Source organism: Arvicola amphibius, chromosome 1, assembly GCF_903992535.2.
Source record: "Arvicola amphibius chromosome 1, mArvAmp1.2, whole genome shotgun sequence".
In the NCBI taxonomy this organism is placed as follows: Eukaryota; Metazoa; Chordata; class Mammalia; order Rodentia; family Cricetidae; genus Arvicola; species Arvicola amphibius.
Window position 1 is genome coordinate 64,148,438 of NC_052047.1, and position 24,021 is coordinate 64,172,458.

The 24,021-nt window shown below is 53.8% G+C and overlaps 1 protein-coding gene across 3 annotated transcripts in view; it reads left to right on the forward strand.

The window, feature by feature from the left end:
* Sh3tc1 (SH3 domain and tetratricopeptide repeats 1) overlaps positions 1 to 16,976 on the forward strand; it is a 42,914-nt gene extending 25,938 nt beyond the window's left edge. For all 3 annotated transcript variants that reach the window (XM_038338094.1, XM_038338095.1, XM_038338093.1), the window contains exons 10-18: positions 1,176 to 1,309; positions 2,438 to 2,479; positions 4,846 to 6,525; positions 9,184 to 9,364; positions 10,914 to 11,064; positions 12,762 to 12,884; positions 13,464 to 13,614; positions 14,539 to 14,735; positions 16,602 to 16,976. In XM_038338094.1, the coding sequence (XP_038194022.1) occupies positions 1,176 to 1,309; positions 2,438 to 2,479; positions 4,846 to 6,525; positions 9,184 to 9,364; positions 10,914 to 11,064; positions 12,762 to 12,884; positions 13,464 to 13,614; positions 14,539 to 14,735; positions 16,602 to 16,859 (2,917 nt within the window). In that variant the 3' untranslated portion in view covers positions 16,860 to 16,976. The remainder of the gene's footprint in view (positions 1 to 1,175; positions 1,310 to 2,437; positions 2,480 to 4,845; positions 6,526 to 9,183; positions 9,365 to 10,913; positions 11,065 to 12,761; positions 12,885 to 13,463; positions 13,615 to 14,538; positions 14,736 to 16,601) is intronic.
* Positions 16,977 to 24,021: the final 7,045 nt, after the last annotated feature.

A 24,021-nucleotide genomic window follows, 5' to 3' on the forward strand; every position in this document is an offset into this window, starting at 1 on the left:
AGGCCAAGGGCTGGGCTGGGCTGTGGTTTCCTTGGTCAATAGAAGTTTTAAAGTTTCACATTCCCCTGCTAACTTAGTCCTACAGGCAAATACCTTCCTCCCTCGCTCTTCCTTTGGCCCTATGTCCATTTCTGTGTCCTCTGCCTGGCTTCATGGCCACATGAGCCCCGTCCTTGTGTTAGGTACTGTGGGAAGAATGGTGGCTTCACAGGGGACGGTTCAAGTAGGACTTAAGAATCTGCCCAGGCACTCATCTTCCCAGCACCTTTATAATCTAAATCTCTTTTTAGAAAAAATGAGAGATTATTTTATTTTTTATTTTATGTGTGTGAGTGTTTTGCCTGTGTGTATGTCGGTCTATGCACCAAATGGGTGCTTAACAGAAGAGAGCATCAGATCCCCTGGAACTGGAGTTATAGATGGTTGTGTCTAGGAGCCAAACTCAGAGATCCTCTACAAGAGTAGCAAGTACTCTTAACTTCTGAGCTGTTTCTCCTCTTCACTTAGTCTTTCTTAATCTTGCACCTAACAAGGGTCCTCTTGGGTTTTGGGTTTTGTTGTGGTTTTTTGTTTGTTGCTGAGACAGGGTTCCTCTGTGCAACCCTGGCTGTCCTGGAACTCCCGCTGTTGACCAAGCTGGCCTCGAACTCAGAGATCTTCTGCCTCTGCCTCCCAAGTGCTGGGATTAAAGGCCACCACTGCCAGTCAGGAAGGTTGTGTGTATATTTGGTGTCTCCACTGTGGTTGAGTGGGCCCAGCAGTTAAATGAGGGAGAAGAAATGGGTCTTACTGTGAAATCTTGACTTTTGTTTAAAACAAACAAACAAACAAACAAACAAAAAACAAAAACACCCTCCCAAGTTAAACTGTAGAGATACATGGCTGCTGATCCTGCTTCCTGGATCTGGACAGCTCCATCCTACAAAGAGAACACAGCTCCCAGGGACAGTGTCCTCTGTGAGGTAGGAAATGCGGTGGAGTGAAGCCACCTGGCTCTGACAGGTGCTCAGCTGACCCATGGCTCTGTTCCAGAGTTCTGGAATGACAGTAAGCTCAGTTAACCTGAAGGCGAGCGACTCCATTGGTCAGGCTCCTACTGCCTACTCTCCCGGGGGCCTTCTGGACTTTGAATTAGTTCTTCTAATTGTGGACTTTTTTTTTTTATGTCTTCCCAGTCTGGAAAGTGCACTTTTCCTTAATGAGGAAGAAAGATCATTCTTCCACAGAGAGGGCCACTTCTCAGATGAGGATGCTCGGCGGCTCCTGAGCAGAACATCTGGCACAGATGTGTGCACCACGTGCAGCCTGGGTAGGTGTGGGGAGTGTGTGGCACCTCTGTTCTCTCTGTGAGCTGGGGAGGCCTAAAGAGTGTTCTGAGTCAGATTAACCTGGAGTCTTCCCAGGGCAGATTCCTGGAAGAGCAGGAACTTCTCTGAAGGGTGTGGTCCAAATGCTTTGCAACTGGGTGGAGTCCAGTGGTCTGGTTAAGGCCACGTGTGATGGTTGCTCTCTGCCCTGCTAGCGCTGGGTTCATGTACCCAAGAGACCAAGGTGCTGGTTGGATGCTTCTGGCTCTTTCCAAGCTCCCCAGGGGTTCTCTCCTCCCCTTCCTTTCCATCCCCTTCCTTTCCACCTCTCTTGGAACATTCTCAAAGAAGCAGTGAAAGTCCACCAGGGAGCAGGGAAAGGCAAGCCAAGAATGTGCCCTCAGGGCTGGGTGCAGGCAACCCAGAAGGCAGTCCTGAGGTCCTAGCTGCAGAGGAATAGTATCTCCACTGTCATCAGGCACCAGATGGCACACCTGAACCCTTAGATTCTGAGGGTAGGACATCCTGGGGACCCCATTGTGATCTGACCAGCACCCTTACCAGTACATGGGGTTGGCTCCTCTGCCAGTGCCGGTCAGATTCATTTTACCCAGCTCTAGACAGAACTGGCTCCAAGGTTGTTGACTCCCAGGACCAGAACTACCAAAGGCAATGCAATTCCTCTCTGCTAGGCAAGCCTCAAAGTTTTGTCTGATGTTATAACTTCCTGATTTTTTGTTTTCTTCATATCTTTTCCATATTTGGTTGCTATAGCAATCCAGCAGGCAGTTAGTGCCAACCCAAGGAGGTAGGAATGAGGCACCAGTGCCACCTGGGTGAAGAGCAATCAGCAGAGGAGAGACCCAGCCCAGTTTGTTCCGCAGCTGTTTGTGCCCCTCTTGTCACAGAGCTGACAAGGATCACAGGCACCCTCAGTAGGATGTGTGAGGATGGGGACAGCAGGGCTAGGCATGTGCTCTATCGTTGCCTGGAGATATCTGAGAACATGGATTCTTGGGCCCTGGCCATCGTCGGTGCTAGTGACTGGAGAGCTTGCATTCACCTGGCCTCATGAGGCAGGATTCAGGGTGCAGGCGGAGGAGTGACTGCTTCTCTTTTCCCTTTCCTAGACTGGTTAGAAGAAGCTGAGGGTGAGCATCTGGAGCAACGAGGTAGGTACCTCCCTGCGGCTCAGGTTCCGCCACTCATGGCTGAGTCTCAGGTACCATGTGTGAACACAGGGCAGAGGCAGCAGTATGGTGGTACTGTGGGCACTCACCACTAATGCCACACCTCTGCAGGAGGTGGGGGATGTGGGATGGGTGCCCTGGAGCTCCTCTCTTGCACCTGTGGAAACCTTGGGGACCCAGATCTCTTCCTGTAGATGCATGGCCTCATCAGGACCTCCCAAGAAGGATGGGCATCCCTCTCACCTTGTTCCAGCCCATGCTGCTGTGGGTTCTTTTCCAAGACCAGATGCAATCACCCAGATTTTCCACTGAGGGCCCCTTGGTTTGGGGTTGAAGAGAAAGTCCCCACAACTTAACCTTAGAGGTCCCTCCCTCTTGGGGCCCATTCCCGAATGCCCTTCCCATCGCTCCTCTGCAGCCATCTTTTTCCCTAGAGGGTCTAAACAGGGGATCTAGAAGTGTGAGCCCCTCCGGGTCCTGGGATTTTCCCCATCAATGGACCCATCTAAGCTTAAGTGGGATTCAAGCAAGAGGGCCAGGAGGAGGCTGGCACTGATGGGATGGGCCCCAGGCCTCCTGCTCTGGGCTCAGCGAGCAGAGGCAGGTGAGGATGGAGCAGCTTTCTCCCGGGTAGCCCGTCCTCTGCCCAGGATTTCTTAACCAATCCAATAGCCTCAGGTCTGTTCTAAGGCTTTACAGAATAGGAGATAGATTTAAATAGAAATTTTAGATAGTGGTCTCAGGCTGGCCTCAAACACACTATAGAGCAAAAGAGAATTTTTTTTTATTTTTTTTTATTATTATTATTTTTTTTTTTTTTGGTTTTTCAAGACAGGGTTTCCCTGTAGTTTCTAGAGCCTGTCCTGGAACTAGCTCTTGTAGACCAGGCTGGCCTCGAACTCAGAGATCTGCCTGCCTCTGCCTCCCGAGTGCTGGGATTAAAGGCGTGCGCCACCACCTCCCGGCTAGCAAAAGAGAATCTTGAACACTTATTCCTCCCCTGCTTCCCAAGTGCTGGAACCGTAAGTGTGCACTACCATGCCTGACTTCAGATTGTGTGTTTGCATGTGTGTGTACACCAGACATGTTTTCCTGGTGCCTATGGAGGACAGAAAAGGGAACTGGACTCCCCACTGGAATTGGAATTAAAGATGGTTATGAGACGCCATGTGTGCAGGGAACCAAACCTCTGGATGAGCCGCAGGTGCTCTTAACTACGGAGCCGTCTCTCCAGCCCATGTTTTGAGCATATTTTAACTTTCAAACTTGAGAGCAAAGAGGCACTTTTTTTTCGAATGAAGGAGCTCCGGGGCCTTTGTTCATTCATTTCCTTCCAAATAACTCTGTTTGTTAAGCTTGTGTTTTCCCAGGAGAAAACAAGTGTCTGCTCTGCCCCATAAAAGGGGTGTGACTTTGGACCTGAGCCCATTTGAGGCCAAGGTCCTGCTAGCAGATGGTGATAGACTGTGCTCAATGACCAATCTGTGAACCTTCCCTGGGGTCATTCCCCAAGGAGACTGTCCCTTTCTCGCTCTCTTTTTTTGTTTCTTTGTTTGTTTTGATTTTTCAAGACAGGGTTTCTCTGTGTAGATTTGGTTGTCTTGGAGCTCACTCTGTGAATCAGGATAGCCTTGAACTCAGAGACCAGCCTGTCTCTGCCTCCGGAGTGCTAGGAGCAAAGGTGTGTGCTACCACCACCCGGTTGACTGGGTGGTACAACTGAGGCCAGGGACCACAGAATAATCCCTGTCCTCATTGCCATTGGTTTTGTCTACCTTCTCCTGTGTGTGTGTGTGTGTGTGTGTGTGTGTGTATTGTTGAGTATTGAACCCAGGCCACATGCATTCTGGATACACTATTTGTCACTGAGCTAAGACCCCTACAGCCTGGTTAACTTTGCCTATTTTATGTGGCAACCTTTGAACCCATGCTGATTAGCTGTGCCAATGGCTGTCAGAGATTTCATGGCTTCTAGAGTCTGAGGGATCTGCAGAATCACACACCTGTGACTGGACTCTTGCTGTGGGCCAGGTGTTTAGGTAGCTTTCCATTCTTTCTAAAGAGAAACCGTCTACAATTCACCCCTGTGCTCTGACAAGCAGGGCCTCTGAAAACTCTGCTGTCCAAGATCAGGTCAAAGAGAGGGGGCTGCTGGGTAGGAAAGCTGACAAGAGCCATCAGGACTGACCCTGATTCAGCCTCCAGTGCTCTGGAATCCGGGTGGGAAAGTGTCATCCAGAATTTGCAGCTAGGGGAATAGTGGGTGGGGCAGAGATGGAGGATATCACACAGGTTAAGTTAGGACTCGGGTTCAAAACTAATCCAACTGCGCCTTCTATGACTTCTAGAAATGACTCTGCCTCACCTGAACCCAGAACCACATGAGACACTGCACATGGTAAAGAACATTATAGAACAGTGCAAGGCTTGCCCCGACCACCGTGAAGACCCAATAGCCTGGAGCCTGGGAGCAGTGTCCAGCAGAGTGAGTTCAGCAGACAGTGAGGAGCCCCCCTTCTGCCTGGATCCTGAAGATGACTGGACAGATCCTGAGCCTCTAGACTCACTGCTGCAGGTCCTGAATGCCCCTGGTTTCGAAGCCCACTTCCGGGGACTGTATGACATCTCACTTCCCTGGCTGAACACTGTCCTCTGTGGCTTTGATGATGAAGAGGAGTTGGCCGGACGCTTGGCACAGGCCCGAGGAGTTGCCAAGAAAGTCAGTTTGGGCATGGCCTTGGCCAGGCTCTGCCTCCTGCTGGGGCGACTGTGTGCCCGAAAACTGAAGCTATCCCAGGCTCGGGTGTACTTTGAAGAAGCCCTGGGAGCTCTAGAGGGCAGTTTTGGGGACCTCTCCCTGGTGGCAGCAGTGTATACCAGCCTGGCTACTGTGTACCTAAAGCAGAAGAACGGGGAGAAGTGTTTACAGGTGGCACCCAAAGCCGCAGCCCTTCTCCTCGGGACACCGGGCCATGCGTGTAACACAGACGCTGAGCTCCTGAAGTATGCACTGCGCAGGGCCATCTGTGGCCTCAGCCCGCAGGCTGAAGGCCGGGCCTGCTTCCTGCTGGCCAGGCACTACACCCACCTCAAGCAGCCTGAGGAGGCACTGCCCTACCTGGAGAGACTGCTTCGCCTCAACAGGGATGTGGGGACCCCACAGGCCTCATGGCCCGAGGACTGTTACCTGCTTCTGGCGGACATCTATGGCCGGAAGTGCCTGCCCCACCTGGCACTGAGCTGCATCAGGGTGTCCTCACTGTGGACTAGGTGCTCATTGGCCGGCTCCTTGAGGAGCGTGGACCTGGTCCTCCAGAATGCTCCTGGGCCGAACAGCCAAAGGAGGGCAAGTCACCACCTCCCCTCCCAGATTGCTTACTACCTCAGGCAGGCATTGGCCTCTCTCACTCCGGGCACAGGACAGGCACTGTGTGGACTCCTTTATGCCAGTCTAGCTCAGCTGTACAGCCACCATCAGCAGCACAGCCAGGCCATTGCCTTCATGTCTCAGGCTGCAGAAGCTGACACGGCAGCTGGGATCCACGCTGTCGTGGACCGCTTGGTGGCTCTTGCCTGGCTGCACATGCTTTGTGGGAAGAGCGTAATAGCCATGGACATCCTGAAATCCATTTCAGATGCAGCCGTGGCCAACAAGGCCCAGGAGTGTGTGATGACCAACATGGTAGCCATGGCTCTGAAGAGGACGGGCAGGACCCGACAGGCTGCTGAAGGCTACTTCCGAGCTCTGCACATGGCCTACAGCCAGGGCCACCTGCAGAGCCAGGCAGTAGTCCTGGCTAACTTTGGGGCCCTGTGCCTGCAAGCTGGTGCCCGCAGCTTGGCACAACACTACCTGCGGGAGGCTGTGGGGCTCTTCTCCCAGCTGCCCAGTGGTGTGTGTGGCCGGGACTTCACACAGGTTCTCCTGTGGTTGGGCCAACTGTGCACCCGCCGGGCCCTCTCCCAGCAGGCCAAGTGCTACTACGAGTGGGCCTTTCTGGTGGCTGTGGAAATGGACCATCTGGAGAGTAAGTACCACCCTTGTCCCCTCTCCACACCTCCTGGGGTCTGCGTGTCATTCCTTATTCAGAGTACCCTGGGGTGGGAGGCAGAGGACAGAGGCTATTTGTCCTCCAAGTAGTAGAAACCTGAAGATGTTTGCCACCATCTTTGATGCATCCTCTTCCCGTGCGAGGCTAGATATAATGGCACGGGGAGTCAGCCGAAAATACCTTGCTCCAAGGACTCCACACCCCTGCCCCAGCACCGGAATAGAGGTTACCTTAGACGCAACACTGAGCTAACACAACCCTGGGGTTCTGTGAACCAGACCACCAGATATGTTGTCTGCAGTCCTGAACACCTCCCATGGCCTCTTTCTAAGAAGTCATCAGAACCTTACAACAGATCAAATTCATCCACAGGGACCTAGTACAGGTGTGATCCCGGCCCCAACACAAGCGAGACCATGTTGTTCTTGCTGGGGTCTGGAGCTGAACAGCAAACCGATGGCCGGGTAAGAACAGCCATAGAGAGGGTGATCCATGTGCTCACAGGCAGCTCTAATTCCGGCCTGTGGCTGGCTGATGTTCCTTTGGTCTGAGACTGGAGGACTGAGGAAAGGTTAGCCAAGCAGGGGTTACTGGGTAAGGCACACGGTGACTGAACCCATGCACTTTGCAGTATTGAATGGGAAGCCTTGGCTGGGGTGCTAAGCATGGACCAGGAACCCCAGCCTGTGGTTTGCCCCTTTACTAAGAGGACTGGAGAGTTATCAACTGCAACTGAACACCCACTATGACTGTGAATCTGCTGGAGTCTGAAGAGGTGAATCTGCCTGGAGTCTGTTCTCCAGCAGAGGCCTAACCCACACTTGAGGTCTCATGGACACAGTTGTGTGGAGGGAGCCAAGGAGGGAAGCAGGGTCCAATAGGTAAGGAATTGGCAGGACAGATTCTGGTATGAAAGGAACCCTGGGAAGTCTCAGGCTACATCCTCCCTCTGTGGGCCAGACTTCCACAGCCTCAGCAACATGGCCACAGAGCCACCAGCCCATCCCTGCCAGGCCTCCCCAGATACCCCTCAAACTCAGACAGCAGCAGCAGAGGGCCTACCTTATGTGTCCCTCCTCCCCTGGGAAGCAGAGGGATAACGCTGGGGCCACAGGCCAGGTCATCGTTGAGCCAGTGTTGGTGCAGTGCGTCTTTCTGGAAAGCGTTCTGGTGTGTTGATGGGCAGTGGTTCACGGCAGTCTGTCCTTTCCACGAGACTGTCAGCAGTGTGCACCCTCTTTTCTGGGTTTAGAAATTTGCAGCCTCAGCTGGGCAGTGGTAGCACGTGCCTTTTATCCCAGGACTTGGGAGACAGAAGCAGGCGGATCTCTGTGAGTTCAAGGCCAGCCTGGTCTACAAGAGCTAGTACTGAGACAGGCTCCAAAGCTACAGAGAAACCCCGTCTCGGAAAAGAGAGAGAGAGAGAGAGAGAGAGAGAGAGAGAGAGAGAGACTATATATGTAGCACATGTGTGCCTGGTACCCAAAAAGTTATCAGGTGCCCTGGCACTAGAGTTACAGGTGGTTGTGAGGCACCATATAGATGCTAGGAATCAGCCCAGGTCTTCTGCAAGAGAAACCAATGCTCTTTACCCTTGAGCCATGTCTCCAACCCAATCGTCCCTTAAACTTCTATGCTTCTGTTTCCCTGTGTCTCCTCCTTTAACCTCTGGCTATTCAGGCATGGGCAGATTACTTTTGTATATCTGTGAACGCACCAAATTTTCTGATGTTATTGATTTGTTTGTCTGTCTGTTCAGCAGGACTGGAAACCATCCTAGGGCCTCACGCACACTAGACCAATGCTCTGTAACCTTTCTGTATTCCCAGCCTTCGGCCTTTTACAAAAGATGAGGTCTCACTAAGTTGCCCAGCCTGGCCCTGAACTTCTTCTGTAGTTCAGCTTTGTTGCTGTGCAGTTGAAGAACACATTCCTTATGACTTCCATACTTTTGCATTTACTGAAGCTTAGCCAGTGTGTTTCTTTAGAGACTACTTCATGAGCCCTTAAGAAGCCCTTGAGGTCAGGCTGGCTGATGGCGTAGGCCTTCTGCCTGAGTGTTGATTTCCAGGTTTTTTTCACAGTTGGGGATGCCACATGGCTCCCAGCCCCTCCTTGTCTTTGGGATAGCCCAGCGAGCCATGGCTTGGAGCCTGGCCTCCTGAATGAAGCACAGGTTTGTGGGTGCCTGGGCTAGGCTAAATCCATTATTCTGTGTGGCGGGCTCCAGGCAGGATGCTGGCTGTGGACTGTCCATGTGTCTAATTGTATTGAGCTGCTATTTCCCTGGTTGCTAGGCCAGGATGGAGGTGGGGAAAGTGTGGTGAGACAGACACAAAAGGTGTGGACTGGGGCAAGCGCCTGGACAGGCCCCTTCCCTGAACTGGCTGGAATGGCCAGCACTATCTGCAGGCTTCCCTGGTATGTCAACTAATGGGAACATCATGGCATGCTATTCTACAGACTACATAGCCTGGCTCTGGGGTCAGTATCCCCATTTTTGAGGACCCGATCCATGGAAGTAAAGGAGAGGCCGTCATACACTGGGACCTTTAACCCCTCCACACACAGGCCTGGGGTGCCTCAAAGTGGATGGAGCCAGGAGAGTGACATCCTGTCTCTGCCCCCGCCCAGGTCAGTTACAGGCTGTGAAAAAGCTGTGCAATTTCTACAGCAAGGTCATGCCCAACGAGGTGCGATGTGTCATCTACCATGAGTTCCAGCTGGCACTGGCGCGCAGAACGGCTGACAAGGTGCTGGAGGGTCAGCTCCTGGAGGCCATCAGCCAGCTCTACCTGTCTCTGGGCACCGAGCGGTAAGAGCACCAGCGTTGGGGCACAGAAGACCTGGGGGAGCCCCTTCCCCCAGGAACCAGCCACGACCCAACCCCTCAGGGCCTGTTCATGACATCCGAGTCTCAGCATAGGCTTTTCTAGTGAAGGACTAGCTCTCCTACCTGCCTGTCCCCACTTTCTCAGTTACACAAGGGTCCCTGCTACAGGCATTTTGAAGCCACCCATGCTATGGTTGCTGCTGAGAGCTGACCTCCACTCGCCCCTGGTCTTTAGTTGTCATTCTGGGGCCAGGGTAGCTGGGTGTCATTCACCTGTCAGACATATGGTGGTGGCCACATGTTCTTCAGGCTTCTCACCATAGAGGGCAGAGACAGCTTCCTGGATCCAGGTCTTGGGGTCATGTTTAAGGTGTGACCAACATTTTAGTTCTGGGTAACCTGAAAGCTGGCAAAATCCCCAACATGTCACCTCCCCCAAGGCAGGGACACTGGAGCAGGGAAGAGCCTGTGACGAAACAGGAGATGCTCCTGTCCCACAGAACTCACAGCAGGAGCAGTGGGCTAGCGGCCTAGAGCAAGGCTTCTGGAGTATGTCTCTGGACTGCTGTCCATCTCCCTGGGAGCTTGTTGGAGGTGCTCAGCCCAGGCCAGGCCTCAGGTCAGAAACTCAGAGCAGGGACAGTGACTGGTGAGAGCCGTCCTCTGTGCCACTGCTGTGTGTACAACTTGAGAAACCCAGCCTAAGATGTGAATTCTGCCCTATGCCAATGTCTCCTTAGTATCCAGAAAAGACAGAGGCTGTGTCTTAGTTAGGGTTTCTTTTTTTAAATTTACTTATTTTTATTTTACGTGCATTGGTGTTTTGCCATGGGTGTCAGGTCTTTTGGAACTGGAGTTATAGTTGTGAGCTGCCATGTGGGTGCTAGGAATTGAACCCGGGTCCTCTGGAAGAGCAATTAGTGGTCTTAACCTCTGAGTCATCTCTCCAGTCCCTAAAACACCATGACTACAAACAACTTAAAGGGGAAAGGGTTTATTTCCATTTATACTTCCATATCATAGCCCCTCACTGAGAAAAGTCAGGGCAAGAACTCAAAACAGGGCAGGAAGCCGGAGGCAGGAGCTGATGCAGAGGCCATGGAAGGTGCTTGCTTTCCTGCCTTCCTCAACCTGCCTTCTTCTAGAGCCAGAACTACCAGCCCAGGGATGGCACCACCCGCCATGGTCTGGGCCCTCACACATCAGTCATCAGTCAAGAAAGCACGCTGCTGGCTTGCCCACAGGCTAGCCTGTTGGGGACATACTCTCAAATGAGATTCCTGTTTCCAAATGACTTTAGCTTGTGTCAAATTGCTATAAATTAGCCATTACAGACTGGATTCAGCCTGTGTATAGGGTTATTTACACAAAGTTGCTTGTCTTCCTTCTGGAGAATTCCCCTTGTCTTTCCATGCTGTGTTGGGGTGCCTGGGGCAGGACAGGATGCTGCCCACAGAGGATCCCCTCAGGTCCTGACCTTCTGGACCATTCTGAAGGCAGATCCTATTCTGACGCCTGTGTCTGACCCCAGGGCCTACAAGTCTGCTCTGGATTACACCAAACGGAGCCTGGGGATTTTCATTGACCTGCAGCAGAAGGAGAAGGAGGCGCGTGCCTGGCTGCAGGCCGGCAAGATCTACTATATGCTGCGCCAGAATGAGCTGGTGGACTTGTACATCCAGGTGCGCTCAGGGCCGTCAGGGTGCACTGGCTTGCCCGCTCACCACCCACCCCACCTAACTACCACTCATCTACCCCCAACCACCTGTCTACCCACCTAACTACCCACCTCACCCACCATCTACCCACCTAACTACCCATCACACCCACCATCTACCCACCTAACTACCCACTCATGGATACCATCTACTCACCTAACTACCCACCTCACCCACCATCTACCCACCTAACTACCCACTCATGGATACCATCTACTCACCTAACTACCCACCTCACCCACCATCTACCCACCTAACTACCCATCACACCCACCATCTACCCACCTAACTACCCATCACACCCACCATCTATCCACCTAACTACCCATCTCATCCATCATCTACCCACCTAACTACCCATCTCACCCACCATCTACCTGCCTAACTACCCATCATACCCACCATTTACCCACCTAACTACCCATCTCACCCACCATCTACCCACCTAATTACCCATCACACCCACCATTTACCCACCTAACTACCCATCTCACCCACCACCTACCCACCTAACTACCCACTCACCTACCCATACTCACCTGTCCACCAACCCACCCATCCACCAGTCTGCCCATCCACCTACCCATCCACCAATCAATCATATATCCACCCACCTATCCTTTCAACCTACCCATTTACTCACCACCCACTCATCCATCTCCCTGTCCCTCGCTCCTTTGCCCACCCATCCACCTGTCTACCCATCTGTTCACTCATCCATCACTGTTGAGTACCTGCGGGATCCCAGGGGCCTGCCTCCCACTCTGGCTCCCTCAGTCTCCTTCAATGTCCAGACTATCTGACAACCATCTGAGCTCCCTGGGCAGAGGGCGGGCTCCTCACAGTACCCATCTTTTGTCAGTACATAGCAAGTGCTCAGTGTGTATAAGGATGCTGTGTCCACGCTGCACACAGAAGGACTTGCTTCAGTAGCTCATGGTCCATTTACTTCAAAACATGTTTATCATAGAAGCTGTGATGCTTCCCAAACACAGTGTGATCTGTAAAGATAAGGAGCACAGGAGCAGCACTGTGCACTGAGGATCTAGGATCAAGGAAGGAACCTAAGGCTCAGAGGGTCCTTGGGCTGTGGCAGGCAGCTGCATGGAGAGGGCCGGCTGAGCATAAGCTTTGAGTCAGGGTGGTGAGCTAGCGCCACCTGCTGGAAGAGAATATTAACGTCCAACCTAGAAGCTAGAGAGTGGGTAGATTTAGTTTCTCATCACTAAGCAGATGTTTGTTGGGCGTCTACTATGCACCAGGCATTGCAGGAATCCCTGGACACAGCAGGGAAGCTGCAGCCTCAGGCCCTGTCTTGTGGCACTGATGGGGGAGAAGGTGGGCATGGATGGGCTAGAAACGAGCAGGATGTGGTGGGAGCCACAGGCAATGTAGGGGCAGGGAGCTGTGATTCCAACATAGTGGGCAGGCCAGAGTCCAGGTCTCAATTGTTTTATGCTCACTTGGGCAGCCCACACCTGCTGGACTCTTGGGCTGCAGCTGGACTCACACTTCCTGGCTCAGGCCCTGAAGGTTGCTCTTCTCAGAGCCACAAACCCACAGAGACTGAAAGACTGGCTCCTCCAAGTGTGAGGCTGCCCATTTCGGAGGCATGACCACCCCAGGTGGTACTATCTCCAGAGAACTTCTGGTCCTTACAGGTGGCACAGAACGCAGCCCTATGTACTGGGGACCCCAAGCTGGGGCTGGAGCTGTTTGAGGCGGCTGGGGACATCTTCTTCAATGGCACCTGGGAGCGGGAAAAAGCTGTATCTTTCTACCGGGTGAGTGGCCACCATAAGCAAGTAATGTGTGCTTCACATGGGTGCCTCTTGGTGGACACAGGTGTGGCAGGCGTAGGCTTCCCATCATATAGCTAGCTTTCCTAGAGTGATTTTTGAGTCCTCTGTAAAGCACAGTATATGACTCATGCTTGCATACAAATATCTAAAGCAGCCCTGGGTGAGAAATCCTGTCACCTTACAGATGCAGAAGCTGGGCTTCGAGAGGGGCATAGGCATGTGTAAAAGGCCACATAGGGTGCCAGAGAAGACATGGCTTCTCCTCTGTCCTCATGGCTCATAGTGTACAGCTGACTCTGAGCTCACATATCATTCATTTTAGTAAAGTACTTGATTGTCCCACTTCAGCCCTGTCTCCTGGGCAGAGAGGCACAGGCTGTGCTGAGGCTGAAGGTGTAGTTGACTAGGTAACGTCCCAGCCTGCGGTGTCAGGACAGACCCATCCTCAGTCCCATGAAAAGACCACACAGTGGGGGATGGTGGCAGTTCCTTGTGCACATGTGGGCCCAGGAGGTATTGCATGGCGGGCACTGCAGAAGCCTAATCTCAGTATGTGGACAGGACCGGGCGCTGCCCCTGGCTGTGACCGTAGGGGACCAAGAGGCTGAGCTGCGCCTGTGCAACAAGCTGGCGGCCCTTCTGTCTGCACTGGAGGCACCCCAGGAGGGCCTGGAGTTCGCCCATGAGGCCCTAGGACTCAGCATCACCCTAGGTGAGTCCCCAGCCCCATGCCCTGCCCTGCGCTCGACCGCGAGCAGAGCAGACATTGCTCGGCGTCCCCATGTCCTGCGTAGACTGGCCGAGGCCCGCAGCAGCTCTTCTGAGCTGGCAGGACCTAGCCCTGGCCGAGCACAGAGCAGGCAGAGGACGTAAGGGCAAGAGAGCTCTGAGGCTTTCCCTGCTGCTTTCTCTTGCTGCACCAAATGCTGGCCAGCTGCCTTCCACACAGGTGGACTTATATATGCTGTCCTCTCCCATGTCCCATCCCTCCTCTCCTGTCCTCACCTGTCTGCAGCCTGTTGCTTAGTGCTAGGCTTCTTTCTCTCCAACACCGAGCCACTGACTGGGAGTGCCTGTGCTCCTCCCGGGAGGGAGCCCTGAGTGGGGCCTCAGGCCTGCAGGAGGAGTGCAGCTGAACTCAGAGCACTGAGTACGGGCTCCATGAACTGGCACTCGAGCCCACCCACGCAGGTTCCCTGTCTGCAAGGCTAAGCCTGGGGCTCCAAGCATGGCTCCCTAAAGTGCCAGACTGTGCTGAGCATATAAGGCAGCAGCCACAGCCAGTCGTTGAGCCCTGTGCCTGAAAATGCATAGGTCATGGACGGGCCTAACTGAAGGCACCCCCTTCCCCAGGCAGCTCCATGTAGACACAAAAGGGGGCGTGTGAGCCTGCAGCTTTGCCAGATATGGAAACAGAAAGGGAACTGCTGTTATTAGCTCACTCTACAGCTGACAAAAGAGTCCGAGGACAGGGAAGACGTGGCTAGAGCAGCCTGGTTCAAGGCTGTGAATGTGCCCAGCTGCCGTGATCTGCTGCTGCATTGACACACATGCTCCCCCACCCCCCGACTTGCTCATGCCATGCCTGCCCCACGGAGCAGTGTCCTCACCCCTGCCCCTCCACCTGCGTCCCCAGGTGACCGCCTGAATGAGCGCGTGGCCTACCACCGGCTGGCCACCCTGCACCACCGGCTGGGCCGCGGAGAGCTGGCTGAGCACTTCTTCCTCAAGGCTCTGTCGCTCTGCAACTCACCCCTGGAATTCGACGAGGAGACCCTGTACTACGTGAAGGTGTACCTGGTGCTGGGTGACATCATCTTCTACGACCTGAAGGTGGGCAAGCAGGGGCTCTGCCTGGGGTCGCTTCCTTGCTCTCCTGAGTGTGAGGCCTGCACTTGCAGTCATTGCTGCCCAGCAAGGGCCTCGCGTGCTCAGGGAGCAAGCCCCGGCTGTAAGAGACCAGCAAGGTCAGCACACGGGGCTAGTTTCTTGTGCTAGTCTGGCTTGGCCCTCTCAGGTGACAAGGAAAGGGTACAGGGTTACTGTATACCAGCAGTGGAAAGGGAGTTAGGGAGCCTCCTGGATGTGGTGACCCCCAAAAGAACATAAAGGGACAAGGACATGTATGATCATCAGCCCCCGAGACTCACATTGCAGAATCCAGCCCACATCCTGGCGCCTCTTCCAGGAAGCCCAGCTGGAGTGCCGGCCTTGTCCCACAATTCCTTATTGAATTCTGTGGCATTATCAGTCCTCGTCATCTGCAGGGGATGGGTGGAGATATTACCACCCTGCCTCACAGTGAAGGAAATTGAGGTTCCAGAAGGGGTTTACCGATCACAGGCTCCCTTTCTGAGTCTTTGCTAGTCACAGCTCCAGGTACATGTGTGAATCTGAGCTGCCACACACATGTGCAAAACACACATGCTTCAACTCTTCTTCCCGCTTAGCTGGGTGCCCTTTCCTCCAGAGCTTCTCTTCCCCCTGAGATGCAGTACCTCCATGCTTCATGTCCCAGCGATAGCCAGGGAGGAGTGGGCCATGTACGGAGCCCAGGGTGAGGAGTGCCCACCACTGTACACAGCCCACTCTGCTCTGTTCTTGGGTACTGGCTCTGTGAGGCTGGTACAAGAGAAGATATTGGTAGATCTTGGACTTTGTTGCCAGGCAAGGAAACTGTCGCAAATGCTGAACAAGGGGAGGCAGGCTGGATGAGGTCTCAGGAAGCCCCTCAGTTCACTCTTTTGGAGACCTTTGAAAAAAGCTAGGGTGGGAGACTCCTGTGGGGTGAGTCCAGAGGGAGCTTGCATCCTACTGGGATGTTGAGTTTGAGGCAAAGATATTCTTGACCTGAGAGAGGGGTGTATCACACCTCACCTTAGTTCCCAGGGACATGGGCCACTTGTACACATGGGGCCAGGAAGTCCCCAGAGTCAGGGAGGCTCTGAAGTCCCAGGGGATCCACCTCCTCCAAGGAAGGTATCTTATCTGGAATGACTATGGGCAAGGCAAGGTAAGATCCAGGCAGCCGGGAGGCTCAGGAGAGAAGCAGATGCCATGACAGGCCAAGGCCTGAGGTTCTGGAATCCTGGAGGAAGGAGGGAGCTTCAGAAACGGGGCACAAATGTGTGCACAAGGTGGACCTGAGGGGCCATAATGCTGTTCCTGGCCTCCTGGATTGCTGGATCATACTCGGGGTAGGATAGACCTGCTGCTTCTCTGAGCTAGCCTCCAAACTGCTGTGCTCTTTGCTGGGATAGTTTTTTTAAAAACGGTGTTCAAGCCGGGCGGTGGTGGTGCACGCCTTTAATCCCAGCACTCGGGAGGCAGAGGCAGGCGGATCTCTGAGTTCGAGGCCAGCCTGGTCTACAAGAGCTAGTTCCAGGACAGGCTCTAGAAACTACAGGGAAACCCTGTCTCGAAAAACCAAAAAAAAAAAAAAAAAAAAAAAACGGTGTTCAAACACAAGGACCAGAAAACTCTAGCCCTGTTGGGGGAAGAGGCTAACTTATGACCGGGATGGGAAAAGATGGGATGTCCTCATAGCAACCTGATATGGCCTATGGGTCAACCAGTTTGGGTTGGTGTACCCTGGTTTAGTGTAGCCCTTGGGGGTTGCTCCAGGTACCCTGCCTACCCCCATCCCCCACCCCATGGCAGTGAATCAGCTAAATCCCAGTCAAACACATCTACCCACAGGACCCCTTTGATGCAGCTGGGTACTACCAGCTGGCACTGGCAGCGGCTGTGGACCTGGGCCACAAGAAAGCTCAGCTGAAGATTTACACACGCTTGGCCACCATCTACCACCACTTCCTCATGGACCGTGAGATGTCCCTCTTCTTCTACCAAAAAGCAAGGACCTTTGCCTCAGAACTGAACCTCCGCAGGACCAACCTGGTGCCCCAGCGCTTCTGTGGCCTAGCATCCTGGCTGGCCCCTGGCTACTCATCCTGACACCCTGAGAAAGACTTGTACAAGGGGACTTATTTTTCGGGTGTGGGTGACTTATTTTGGGGGTGGGGGGTGCTGAAGAAAGGACCAAACGGTAGTAAATATCTTTCAGCAACTGCGCTATCTTCAAGGTGTGTGGTATGTGTCCCAGTGGGTACAGGCTCTACCCGCCTCCCAGCACCCAGACCCATTTTTCTGGACCCACATTGCGGCCTGTCCCCACCTTGTCTTCAGTGAGGACTCACCCCAGCAGGTGTTTGCAAGGCCTCCTGCTGGCTCTCATGGTGTGGCCTCTGCTAGTCACTCACCCCAATCCTCTGTTCCCTTGTCTATAAAAAGGTAAGGTCGTGATTGTTCCTTGGCAGGGCCTAAGGTGGCCTTGTCTCCCTCTCTGCTCGCTCATGGATCTGACCCAAGCTTGTGTCTTTTATCCTCCCAAGTTCAGGGCATGATGACCCCTCTTGGCAGTGGGAGATATGGGGGGACCCAGATTATCCATGTGACAGAAGGTAGAAACTGAACCTAAAAGCCAAGTACAGTGACCGCTCTGCCTGCCTGCAGGGACATGGACCCTTAGACCTCAAGAGTAGCTTGTGGACACCACCTCTGATGGTGTCAGGAGAGCCATAGGCCATGGGAGGAAGATTCTCCCTGCTCAGTGTCCCTTGGTCCAAGACTTGTCTGGCCTGCCATTTGCTGCCTGAGGATGGCCTCATGGCCACCCTTTTTGCCATTGCCTGCTCCCCTCCTGCCTCTGCTGTCACCTAGTCCCCGAGACCTGGTGTCCCTCGAGTCTCTAGCCCAGGCAAGGTGCTTCAGACAGTTTCTTTACCAAGCATGGACACCAGAGCACAGGAAGGTTGGAAGTAGTCGGAAACGCTCCAAGCCCTTCCCTCAGTCTTGTTTAAAGAAGTGAGATTTCTCCCTTTAGCGGCTTCCGGTGGTGTTGACAGTGTCACTGTGTCCTGCAACCCCCGTGTATCCCACAACACTAGACTCCCCCCAAGTCTCTCTTTAAGACGAACACTGGAGGCAGGAACTGGGGTGTCTACTCTGAACAACTTTGCTGAAAACCAAGGAGAATTATCCACTTTTCAAAGGCTGAAACAGATGACCCTCCCTTTCTCCCCACCAGGGAGCAGCAGAGAACTTTCCAGAATCAGTTCCTCCCCCACCCAAGCCCTTTACCAGTTGTGGACAGTCCCATTCCTGGATGGGTTGGGCCACAGTGGGAGAGGAGGTAGCCTTCCTGAAGATGAAAGGTAATGGTGACCCACTCTGGGCTCAGCCAGAGTTGTTGTGGTAAATAAAGCCATTTGGCTGAGGTCTACCCTGCCTGCTATTCAGCAAGGAGTCATCCACAGCCTGGGGGTCCTCAGGTGCCAGCTGTCTTGGGAGTGCAGGGCCTTTGGGAGAAGATCTCTTTGAGCCCAGTTTGGTCAGTCCTGAAACAGAGTGGCTGCCTTGGGGCTGAGGTGAGACTTGGGTAGCAGCGTGCTCAGGAGCTTTAGGGTGCTCCCTGAGCTGGCCCACCACATGGCTGTTTCCTATTATGATGCTCATGATCCCAGGATGCCCCAACAGCCATACCATGCTACACCAAGGCTGAGTGACACTGGCCACTGTCTTAACCTCCCAGACCCTCAGTCTCATCATCTGCAACCAAAGAAGCCTACCTTTGAGTTTCTGTGGATGAAGAGGGAGACAACACGGGTCCAGAGCAGCCGGCAGAATCTCTGCCAAGGCAGGAGTGGAGGATGGAATCTGGGGCTCTCAGGCTCCACCTAGACCTGATGCACCCCTTAGGGCTCTTCCATCAGCATGGGTCTAGGATATCCTGGGGCCCGAGGAAGGCTGCAGCAGCCAGCAGGTCCATTGCCCACGGTTCAGACTTAGATGGAGCCTAGTGTCTGCTAAGTCTATCCAGCCACCTTCCTTCACACACGGCCTGACTTTGAGGCCATGGGGCTGTGTCCACTCTCTTGGGAGCACAGCCACTCTCTGCACCAGCTTTGTTCAAGGGCAGAAGGATGCAGGCATTGAGGAATCTGAGAAGGCATGAGGGCGGGATCACCAGGACCCCCTGAGTGACTGGACCAGAGCTTCGGGTTGCTTTGCTGTGCAAAATGGCCTTCCCCGCCCACTGTGGCATCCTCCTGACCAGACTCAGGTTGACAGCCTCTGTGTCCTGGGGAGGCATGAATTCTAGGCTGATATCTGTAGAGTGCAGGGGTATTGGCTCTTGGAGATCGAGGATGCCTCTATGACCCTGTCAGCAGGGTGAGAGCATCTCTGTGGGGACTCATCAACCTGGGAGTGGGGACTTCCAGATATGTCTGAGGACAGACACAGGCTCACCCTAGGAGGAGGGCAATGGGTGTTGATTCCTCACCCATGTTTCCCTGTTCCCAGAACCTCCATAGCTCCCTCGCCTTTCCCTGCATGCCTGCCTCAGGAGGCTGGGAAAAGGACTGCTAAGTAATGAACTCACGCTAGATGGCCACTTCTAGACCAGAGGCCAGGATAAAGGCTCCACCAAGCGGTCATCATCCAATAATGACTGGGCACACCCATTCCCAGCATGGCCTGTATCGGGGCCAAGTGAGGCTGGACTAGCCCTGATCTCAACGGTTCGCTCTGGAGGTGGGAATTCCCTTCCCCCATAGGGCATGGGGATCAAGGGCTCTGTGGGAACAGCTAGGGAAAGCACTGGAGAGGACTCAGTTCCAGTTAGCTTTCAGCCATGACAGCAATGCAGCCTCCTGAGCTGAGAGTCCTACCACTGCCAGCAGGGGGCATCAGAGAAAACCACTTAAACCAAAGAGTGCACAGGGTCCCTGGTGCAGTCATCCCCACCTCCCAGAAATGCCACCTCAGAGACCATGGCATCAGCACATAGGCCTTTGGGGTACAGCAACATCCAATCCACATAGCTCTGAGCAAGTGGGCCTCCCCTAGGTCCTGGTGCATCTCAGGAGCTCTGAGGCCCACCTCAGACATGATCGTAGGAACCATGGGAGGGTGTGAACCCTCCATGACTGTGTCACCTGTATTTTACTGCGTTTACTTCAACAGAGGTCACCACACATGGCCAGCGTTCTACCCACCATTCATGCTCCCCGCAAGCAGCTCACGCTCGTGGGCTTATGGGCTCCTACTTAGCCCACATGACCCCATACCAATAGCTCCTTCACAAGCTTTCCCTGACGTGCACCCTTCCTGTTGTTTAGTCTCTTCTCCCTGAACACCACAAGAGCCGCAATCATAGGAGGCTGTCTGATCCCATCCCCCTGGCACTTTGCTCTCACTTTGCCACAGTTGGGTCTCAGGTACTACCTGTGATGACCAGCTCAGGCTGGCTCAGAAGAGCACAATTCTTGCAGAAGCGATCTGTCCGGAGGTCAGGAGGCTCCCAGAGGCAGGAGGTTGAGTTGAAAGTACCAACCTTCTGGAGAACTGGCAGGAAATGACGCTAAGTCTCCAGGGAGGCTGTTTGGAGGATTCTCCATGGTGCTGTCTTCTTCCCTGAAGTCCAGTGGCTGCTCTCCAGGCCATATTAATGTGATCTATATTTTCTGAGAGGCTTAGAAGAGCCACCTAGGTTGGATTTCTGCCAGAGCAGAGCCCGCAGTCTGCTTGTGTCAACTATGGTGACAATTGAACTTTTCTAAATTTCAGCCTCAAACTTCTGAGGTGGGTAGCTGGAGGCGCTGCCCTGTGGGGATGAGGGGTGTTCCAGAGAAAGTGGTGAACAGGCCCCCGGAGCTGAAGCTAGCAGGGAGGTGGCTGGGAAGGGCAGAACACCCCAGCCCAGCTCCTGTGTCACGTGCTTAGCAAACCTGAGCAGCAGGGCATGGGAGTGTGGAGCACACCAGCTCTGGGGACTCCAGTCACTTCTGCTGACTGTACCATTCCAGTCCACATTCCTCCAGTCACACCAGTGTTCAGTGTGTGGGGAGTGGGGGTGTCTCCCTGTTCCTCAGCAAGGACACAGAAAGACAGTCAAGGCCGCCTAGGAGTCTGCCTTGCTCCAAAATCACAGATTTGGTAAGGATCGTGTTTCCAGGGTTTTTGTTGTTACTCCAGAGTCACTCTGGCTCTCTGATGGGGTGACTCCAAGCAGGGAGGTAGAAGGAGGATATTATGTCAAAAATCCAGAAGTGGAGCAGGGAAGAAGCAGAGGAGCTAGGGTGGTAGAAGATTTTCTGCAAGGTGAGGTGTGGGCTGCGGATCACAGTGGGGGATGGGGCATGGCTTGGAGGGGTCACTCCCCTTGCAGAAGTCCTAGGGTCCTACAGGTCCCAGGCACAGGCAACGTCTGAAAACAGATTTCCCTTTGGCCGATGCACTGAGGCATCCCCTCTCTCTTCACCCCTGCACCTTGAGCTTCTGTATGCCCACCATCCCACATAGCCAGGATCCACAGAGTCGTGGGGGTGCCACTGTGCCCCCTGTGTGCCCCCAGTGTGCCCCCAGTGTCTTTCCCCTTAATCTGACATTTCCACGGAGGGACTCCTCTGGCCCTAAGTACTGTTGTACTCTTGTGAGTGGCTGGGTGGATTCCTCAGCTCCCTCCTCTGAGACTTCAGAAAGACCCGGGAAGCAATACTTCACTGGGTGGTTCTGAGGACCCAGTCAAGCAGGGTAGCTTGCAACCGGCAGCTCCCAGATCACCCACAAAGGCACCAGATCCCTGCGTGATGGAATGGGGCCAACGTGGATGAGGTCAGGATCAGAGTACGTACTGAGACCCAAATAGATCAGACAAGGGAACCCAAAAGTTTCCTCTCAGGTCCTTTCCGTGAGTCATTGGCTCAGATGATTGGTCCAGAAGGGAGGGACAAACTAAATGCTGTCCAAGAAGTTATCTGGCAAACTCCTATGCTCCCTCCTCTGGGCAAGCCCAGCTCTAATGTCCTATCTTCTGCACAGCCTGCTCTGGCTCCGGCAGTCAGGGACCACACACACACACACACACACACACACACACACACACACACACAAGTGCTTCCGACTTCTCAGACAGTGTAAACATGTATCTTTTTAGTTCTGTGCCATCAGCCTCCTCAGTCCCTTCTATAAAGGACAATGAGACCGGACAAGAGTGAAGAATCCCCAGTCACATAGCTGCAGTTGCCCAGCTTACTATAGAGTTCCCACACCAGAGGGATTAGCCCATCGCTTCTCACCAGCAGCCAGTCATGACTGGAGTCCTGGGCTGTCCCTTAGAGACCCCCCAAGTTCTGATGCCCAAGCTTCGTGTGGCCGCCTCTCCCCCTGCAAGTCATCCTATAAGCTAGATCACCCCAATGGTTGACCTGAGCTGCTCAGGCTCCTTGGTCAACTTCCTGCTGTCTATCTAAGGTTGTCAATAAGAACAGGTATGTGGGGGGGAGGCAGTTCTCTTCCTCATCGATACTCCCCTCATTGTGCAGGCCCTCCCTTGCCCTTGCCCACCTAGGCCTGCTTCTTTTCTCTGTTTAAGTACTCACACTGGTCTACTGTGTGAGAAGACCATCTTGCCTGTTGTGACCTGGCTCTGTGGTCGGCATGGCTGACAGACAACAGGCTCTGGCTTCTGTCTGTCTGTGGGGCAATAGCAAGGTGCAGTGGACAAGGCTTTTTGTGTCCCACACCCTTCACCCTCTAGGCCTGCTCCGGTCCTAAGTACCCCTCCCTAAGACCCCTTGCCTTAGCGGTCAGGATTTCAACAGGTGGTTTGGAGCTCTGCCCTTTAGCCCCATAACCAGGGTCTTCCATTTTGAACCTTGTTGCCAGGATCAATTCCTTCTGACCAGTCATGGTATCCACATGAACACTTGCCGTTCTTTCCCTGATGTTCAGGCAGGAGGAGATCCCCATCCTCCATAAGGCTTCCCACACAGTCACAAGCTCCCCAGGCTGGCCAGCCAACACACCCTTGACTACCTCTGAAATGACCAGACACTCTGCCTGTGGCCAGGTGGGTCACCTTCCTTTCTGACTCTTTGGTTACTCGGCTGTGAGATCCCAGTCTGTGAACAGAATTGTGTTCCAAGAGTATAGGGTGCTCTCTGGGGGCCCCAGACAGGCCAGGCCTAAGAACACTGTGTCACTGTGTAGCAGGTCAGGTCAGGGAGCGGTTCCCAGTCTGGTCACACAGCCCAGTGTTAGGCCCGAGTTCCTGATCCAGAGTAGAGCAGAATGACTGAAGTGCTGCCACCGTATGGAAGACATGACACCGTCCGTGCAGACAGACAACAGGACAGAGGGCAGTAGACATCTACCTGGGCCCTGAGGACTTAAAACGTATTAGACATGTAGAAGTTTCCCACCTCCCTGGCCATCCCAGCTCCTTGATGCTGTTCACACGGCCCCAGGACTCAGGATGTGATTGAGGGAGCCAGGGGCGAATGGACAGAGGCAGAAGCGGGCAGGGGATTCCAGACTGTGCCAGCGAGTCCTGGCTGACAGTGAGTCTCAGGGCGTGCCTGCGGAGTGGGCTGCAAGGAGGGATTGATCAAGCCGGCTGCCAGATGGGAGGGTTTTGAGAGTGAGCAAAGGCTGGCCAGGGGTCACTGAGGGAGGATAAGAGTCATGCTGACGGAGTAGCGGGACTTTCTCTGGCTTTCTGTCCTCTATCCCTGCCATGGCCTAAGTGTGTCTGTCCAGCACCATGAATAGGAGTAGAGAGATGAAATTGCAGGTGCCCCCATTCAGGACGACATTCCAATGGTGACAATCAAGACGGTCCCTTCAGGAAGCAAACAGACTGTGAGAAATGAGGGGGCACAAGATTGTCTGTTCACTGACTGGAGAAACCCCCTTCTCATTTGTTCTAGCCAGGGAGCTGCCTCCCTGTTGGTCTCTTGCTGAGCTCAGCCTGGGACAGCCCTGGGCTGGGCTTGACTAACACCAGGCAAGCTTCCTCTGTCCTTTCCCCCACGGTACTAGTTCCAGTCATGGACCATGGCCTCAGGCTCCGCTGCCTGTGCCCCTTAGCCCTGGGGCACACAGCTCCCCGCTCAGGTGTTCATGTCCTCCACCCACCAGGTGGCAGCCGCACAGACTCCATTGCCTGCCTATCTTTCCCATCCCGGAGGTAGCTTCCACCTTCAAATCATCAGGACCAACCACTTTGACTTTTTATCTTGAAGTCGTTGTAGATTTGCAAAAACAGTTTAGC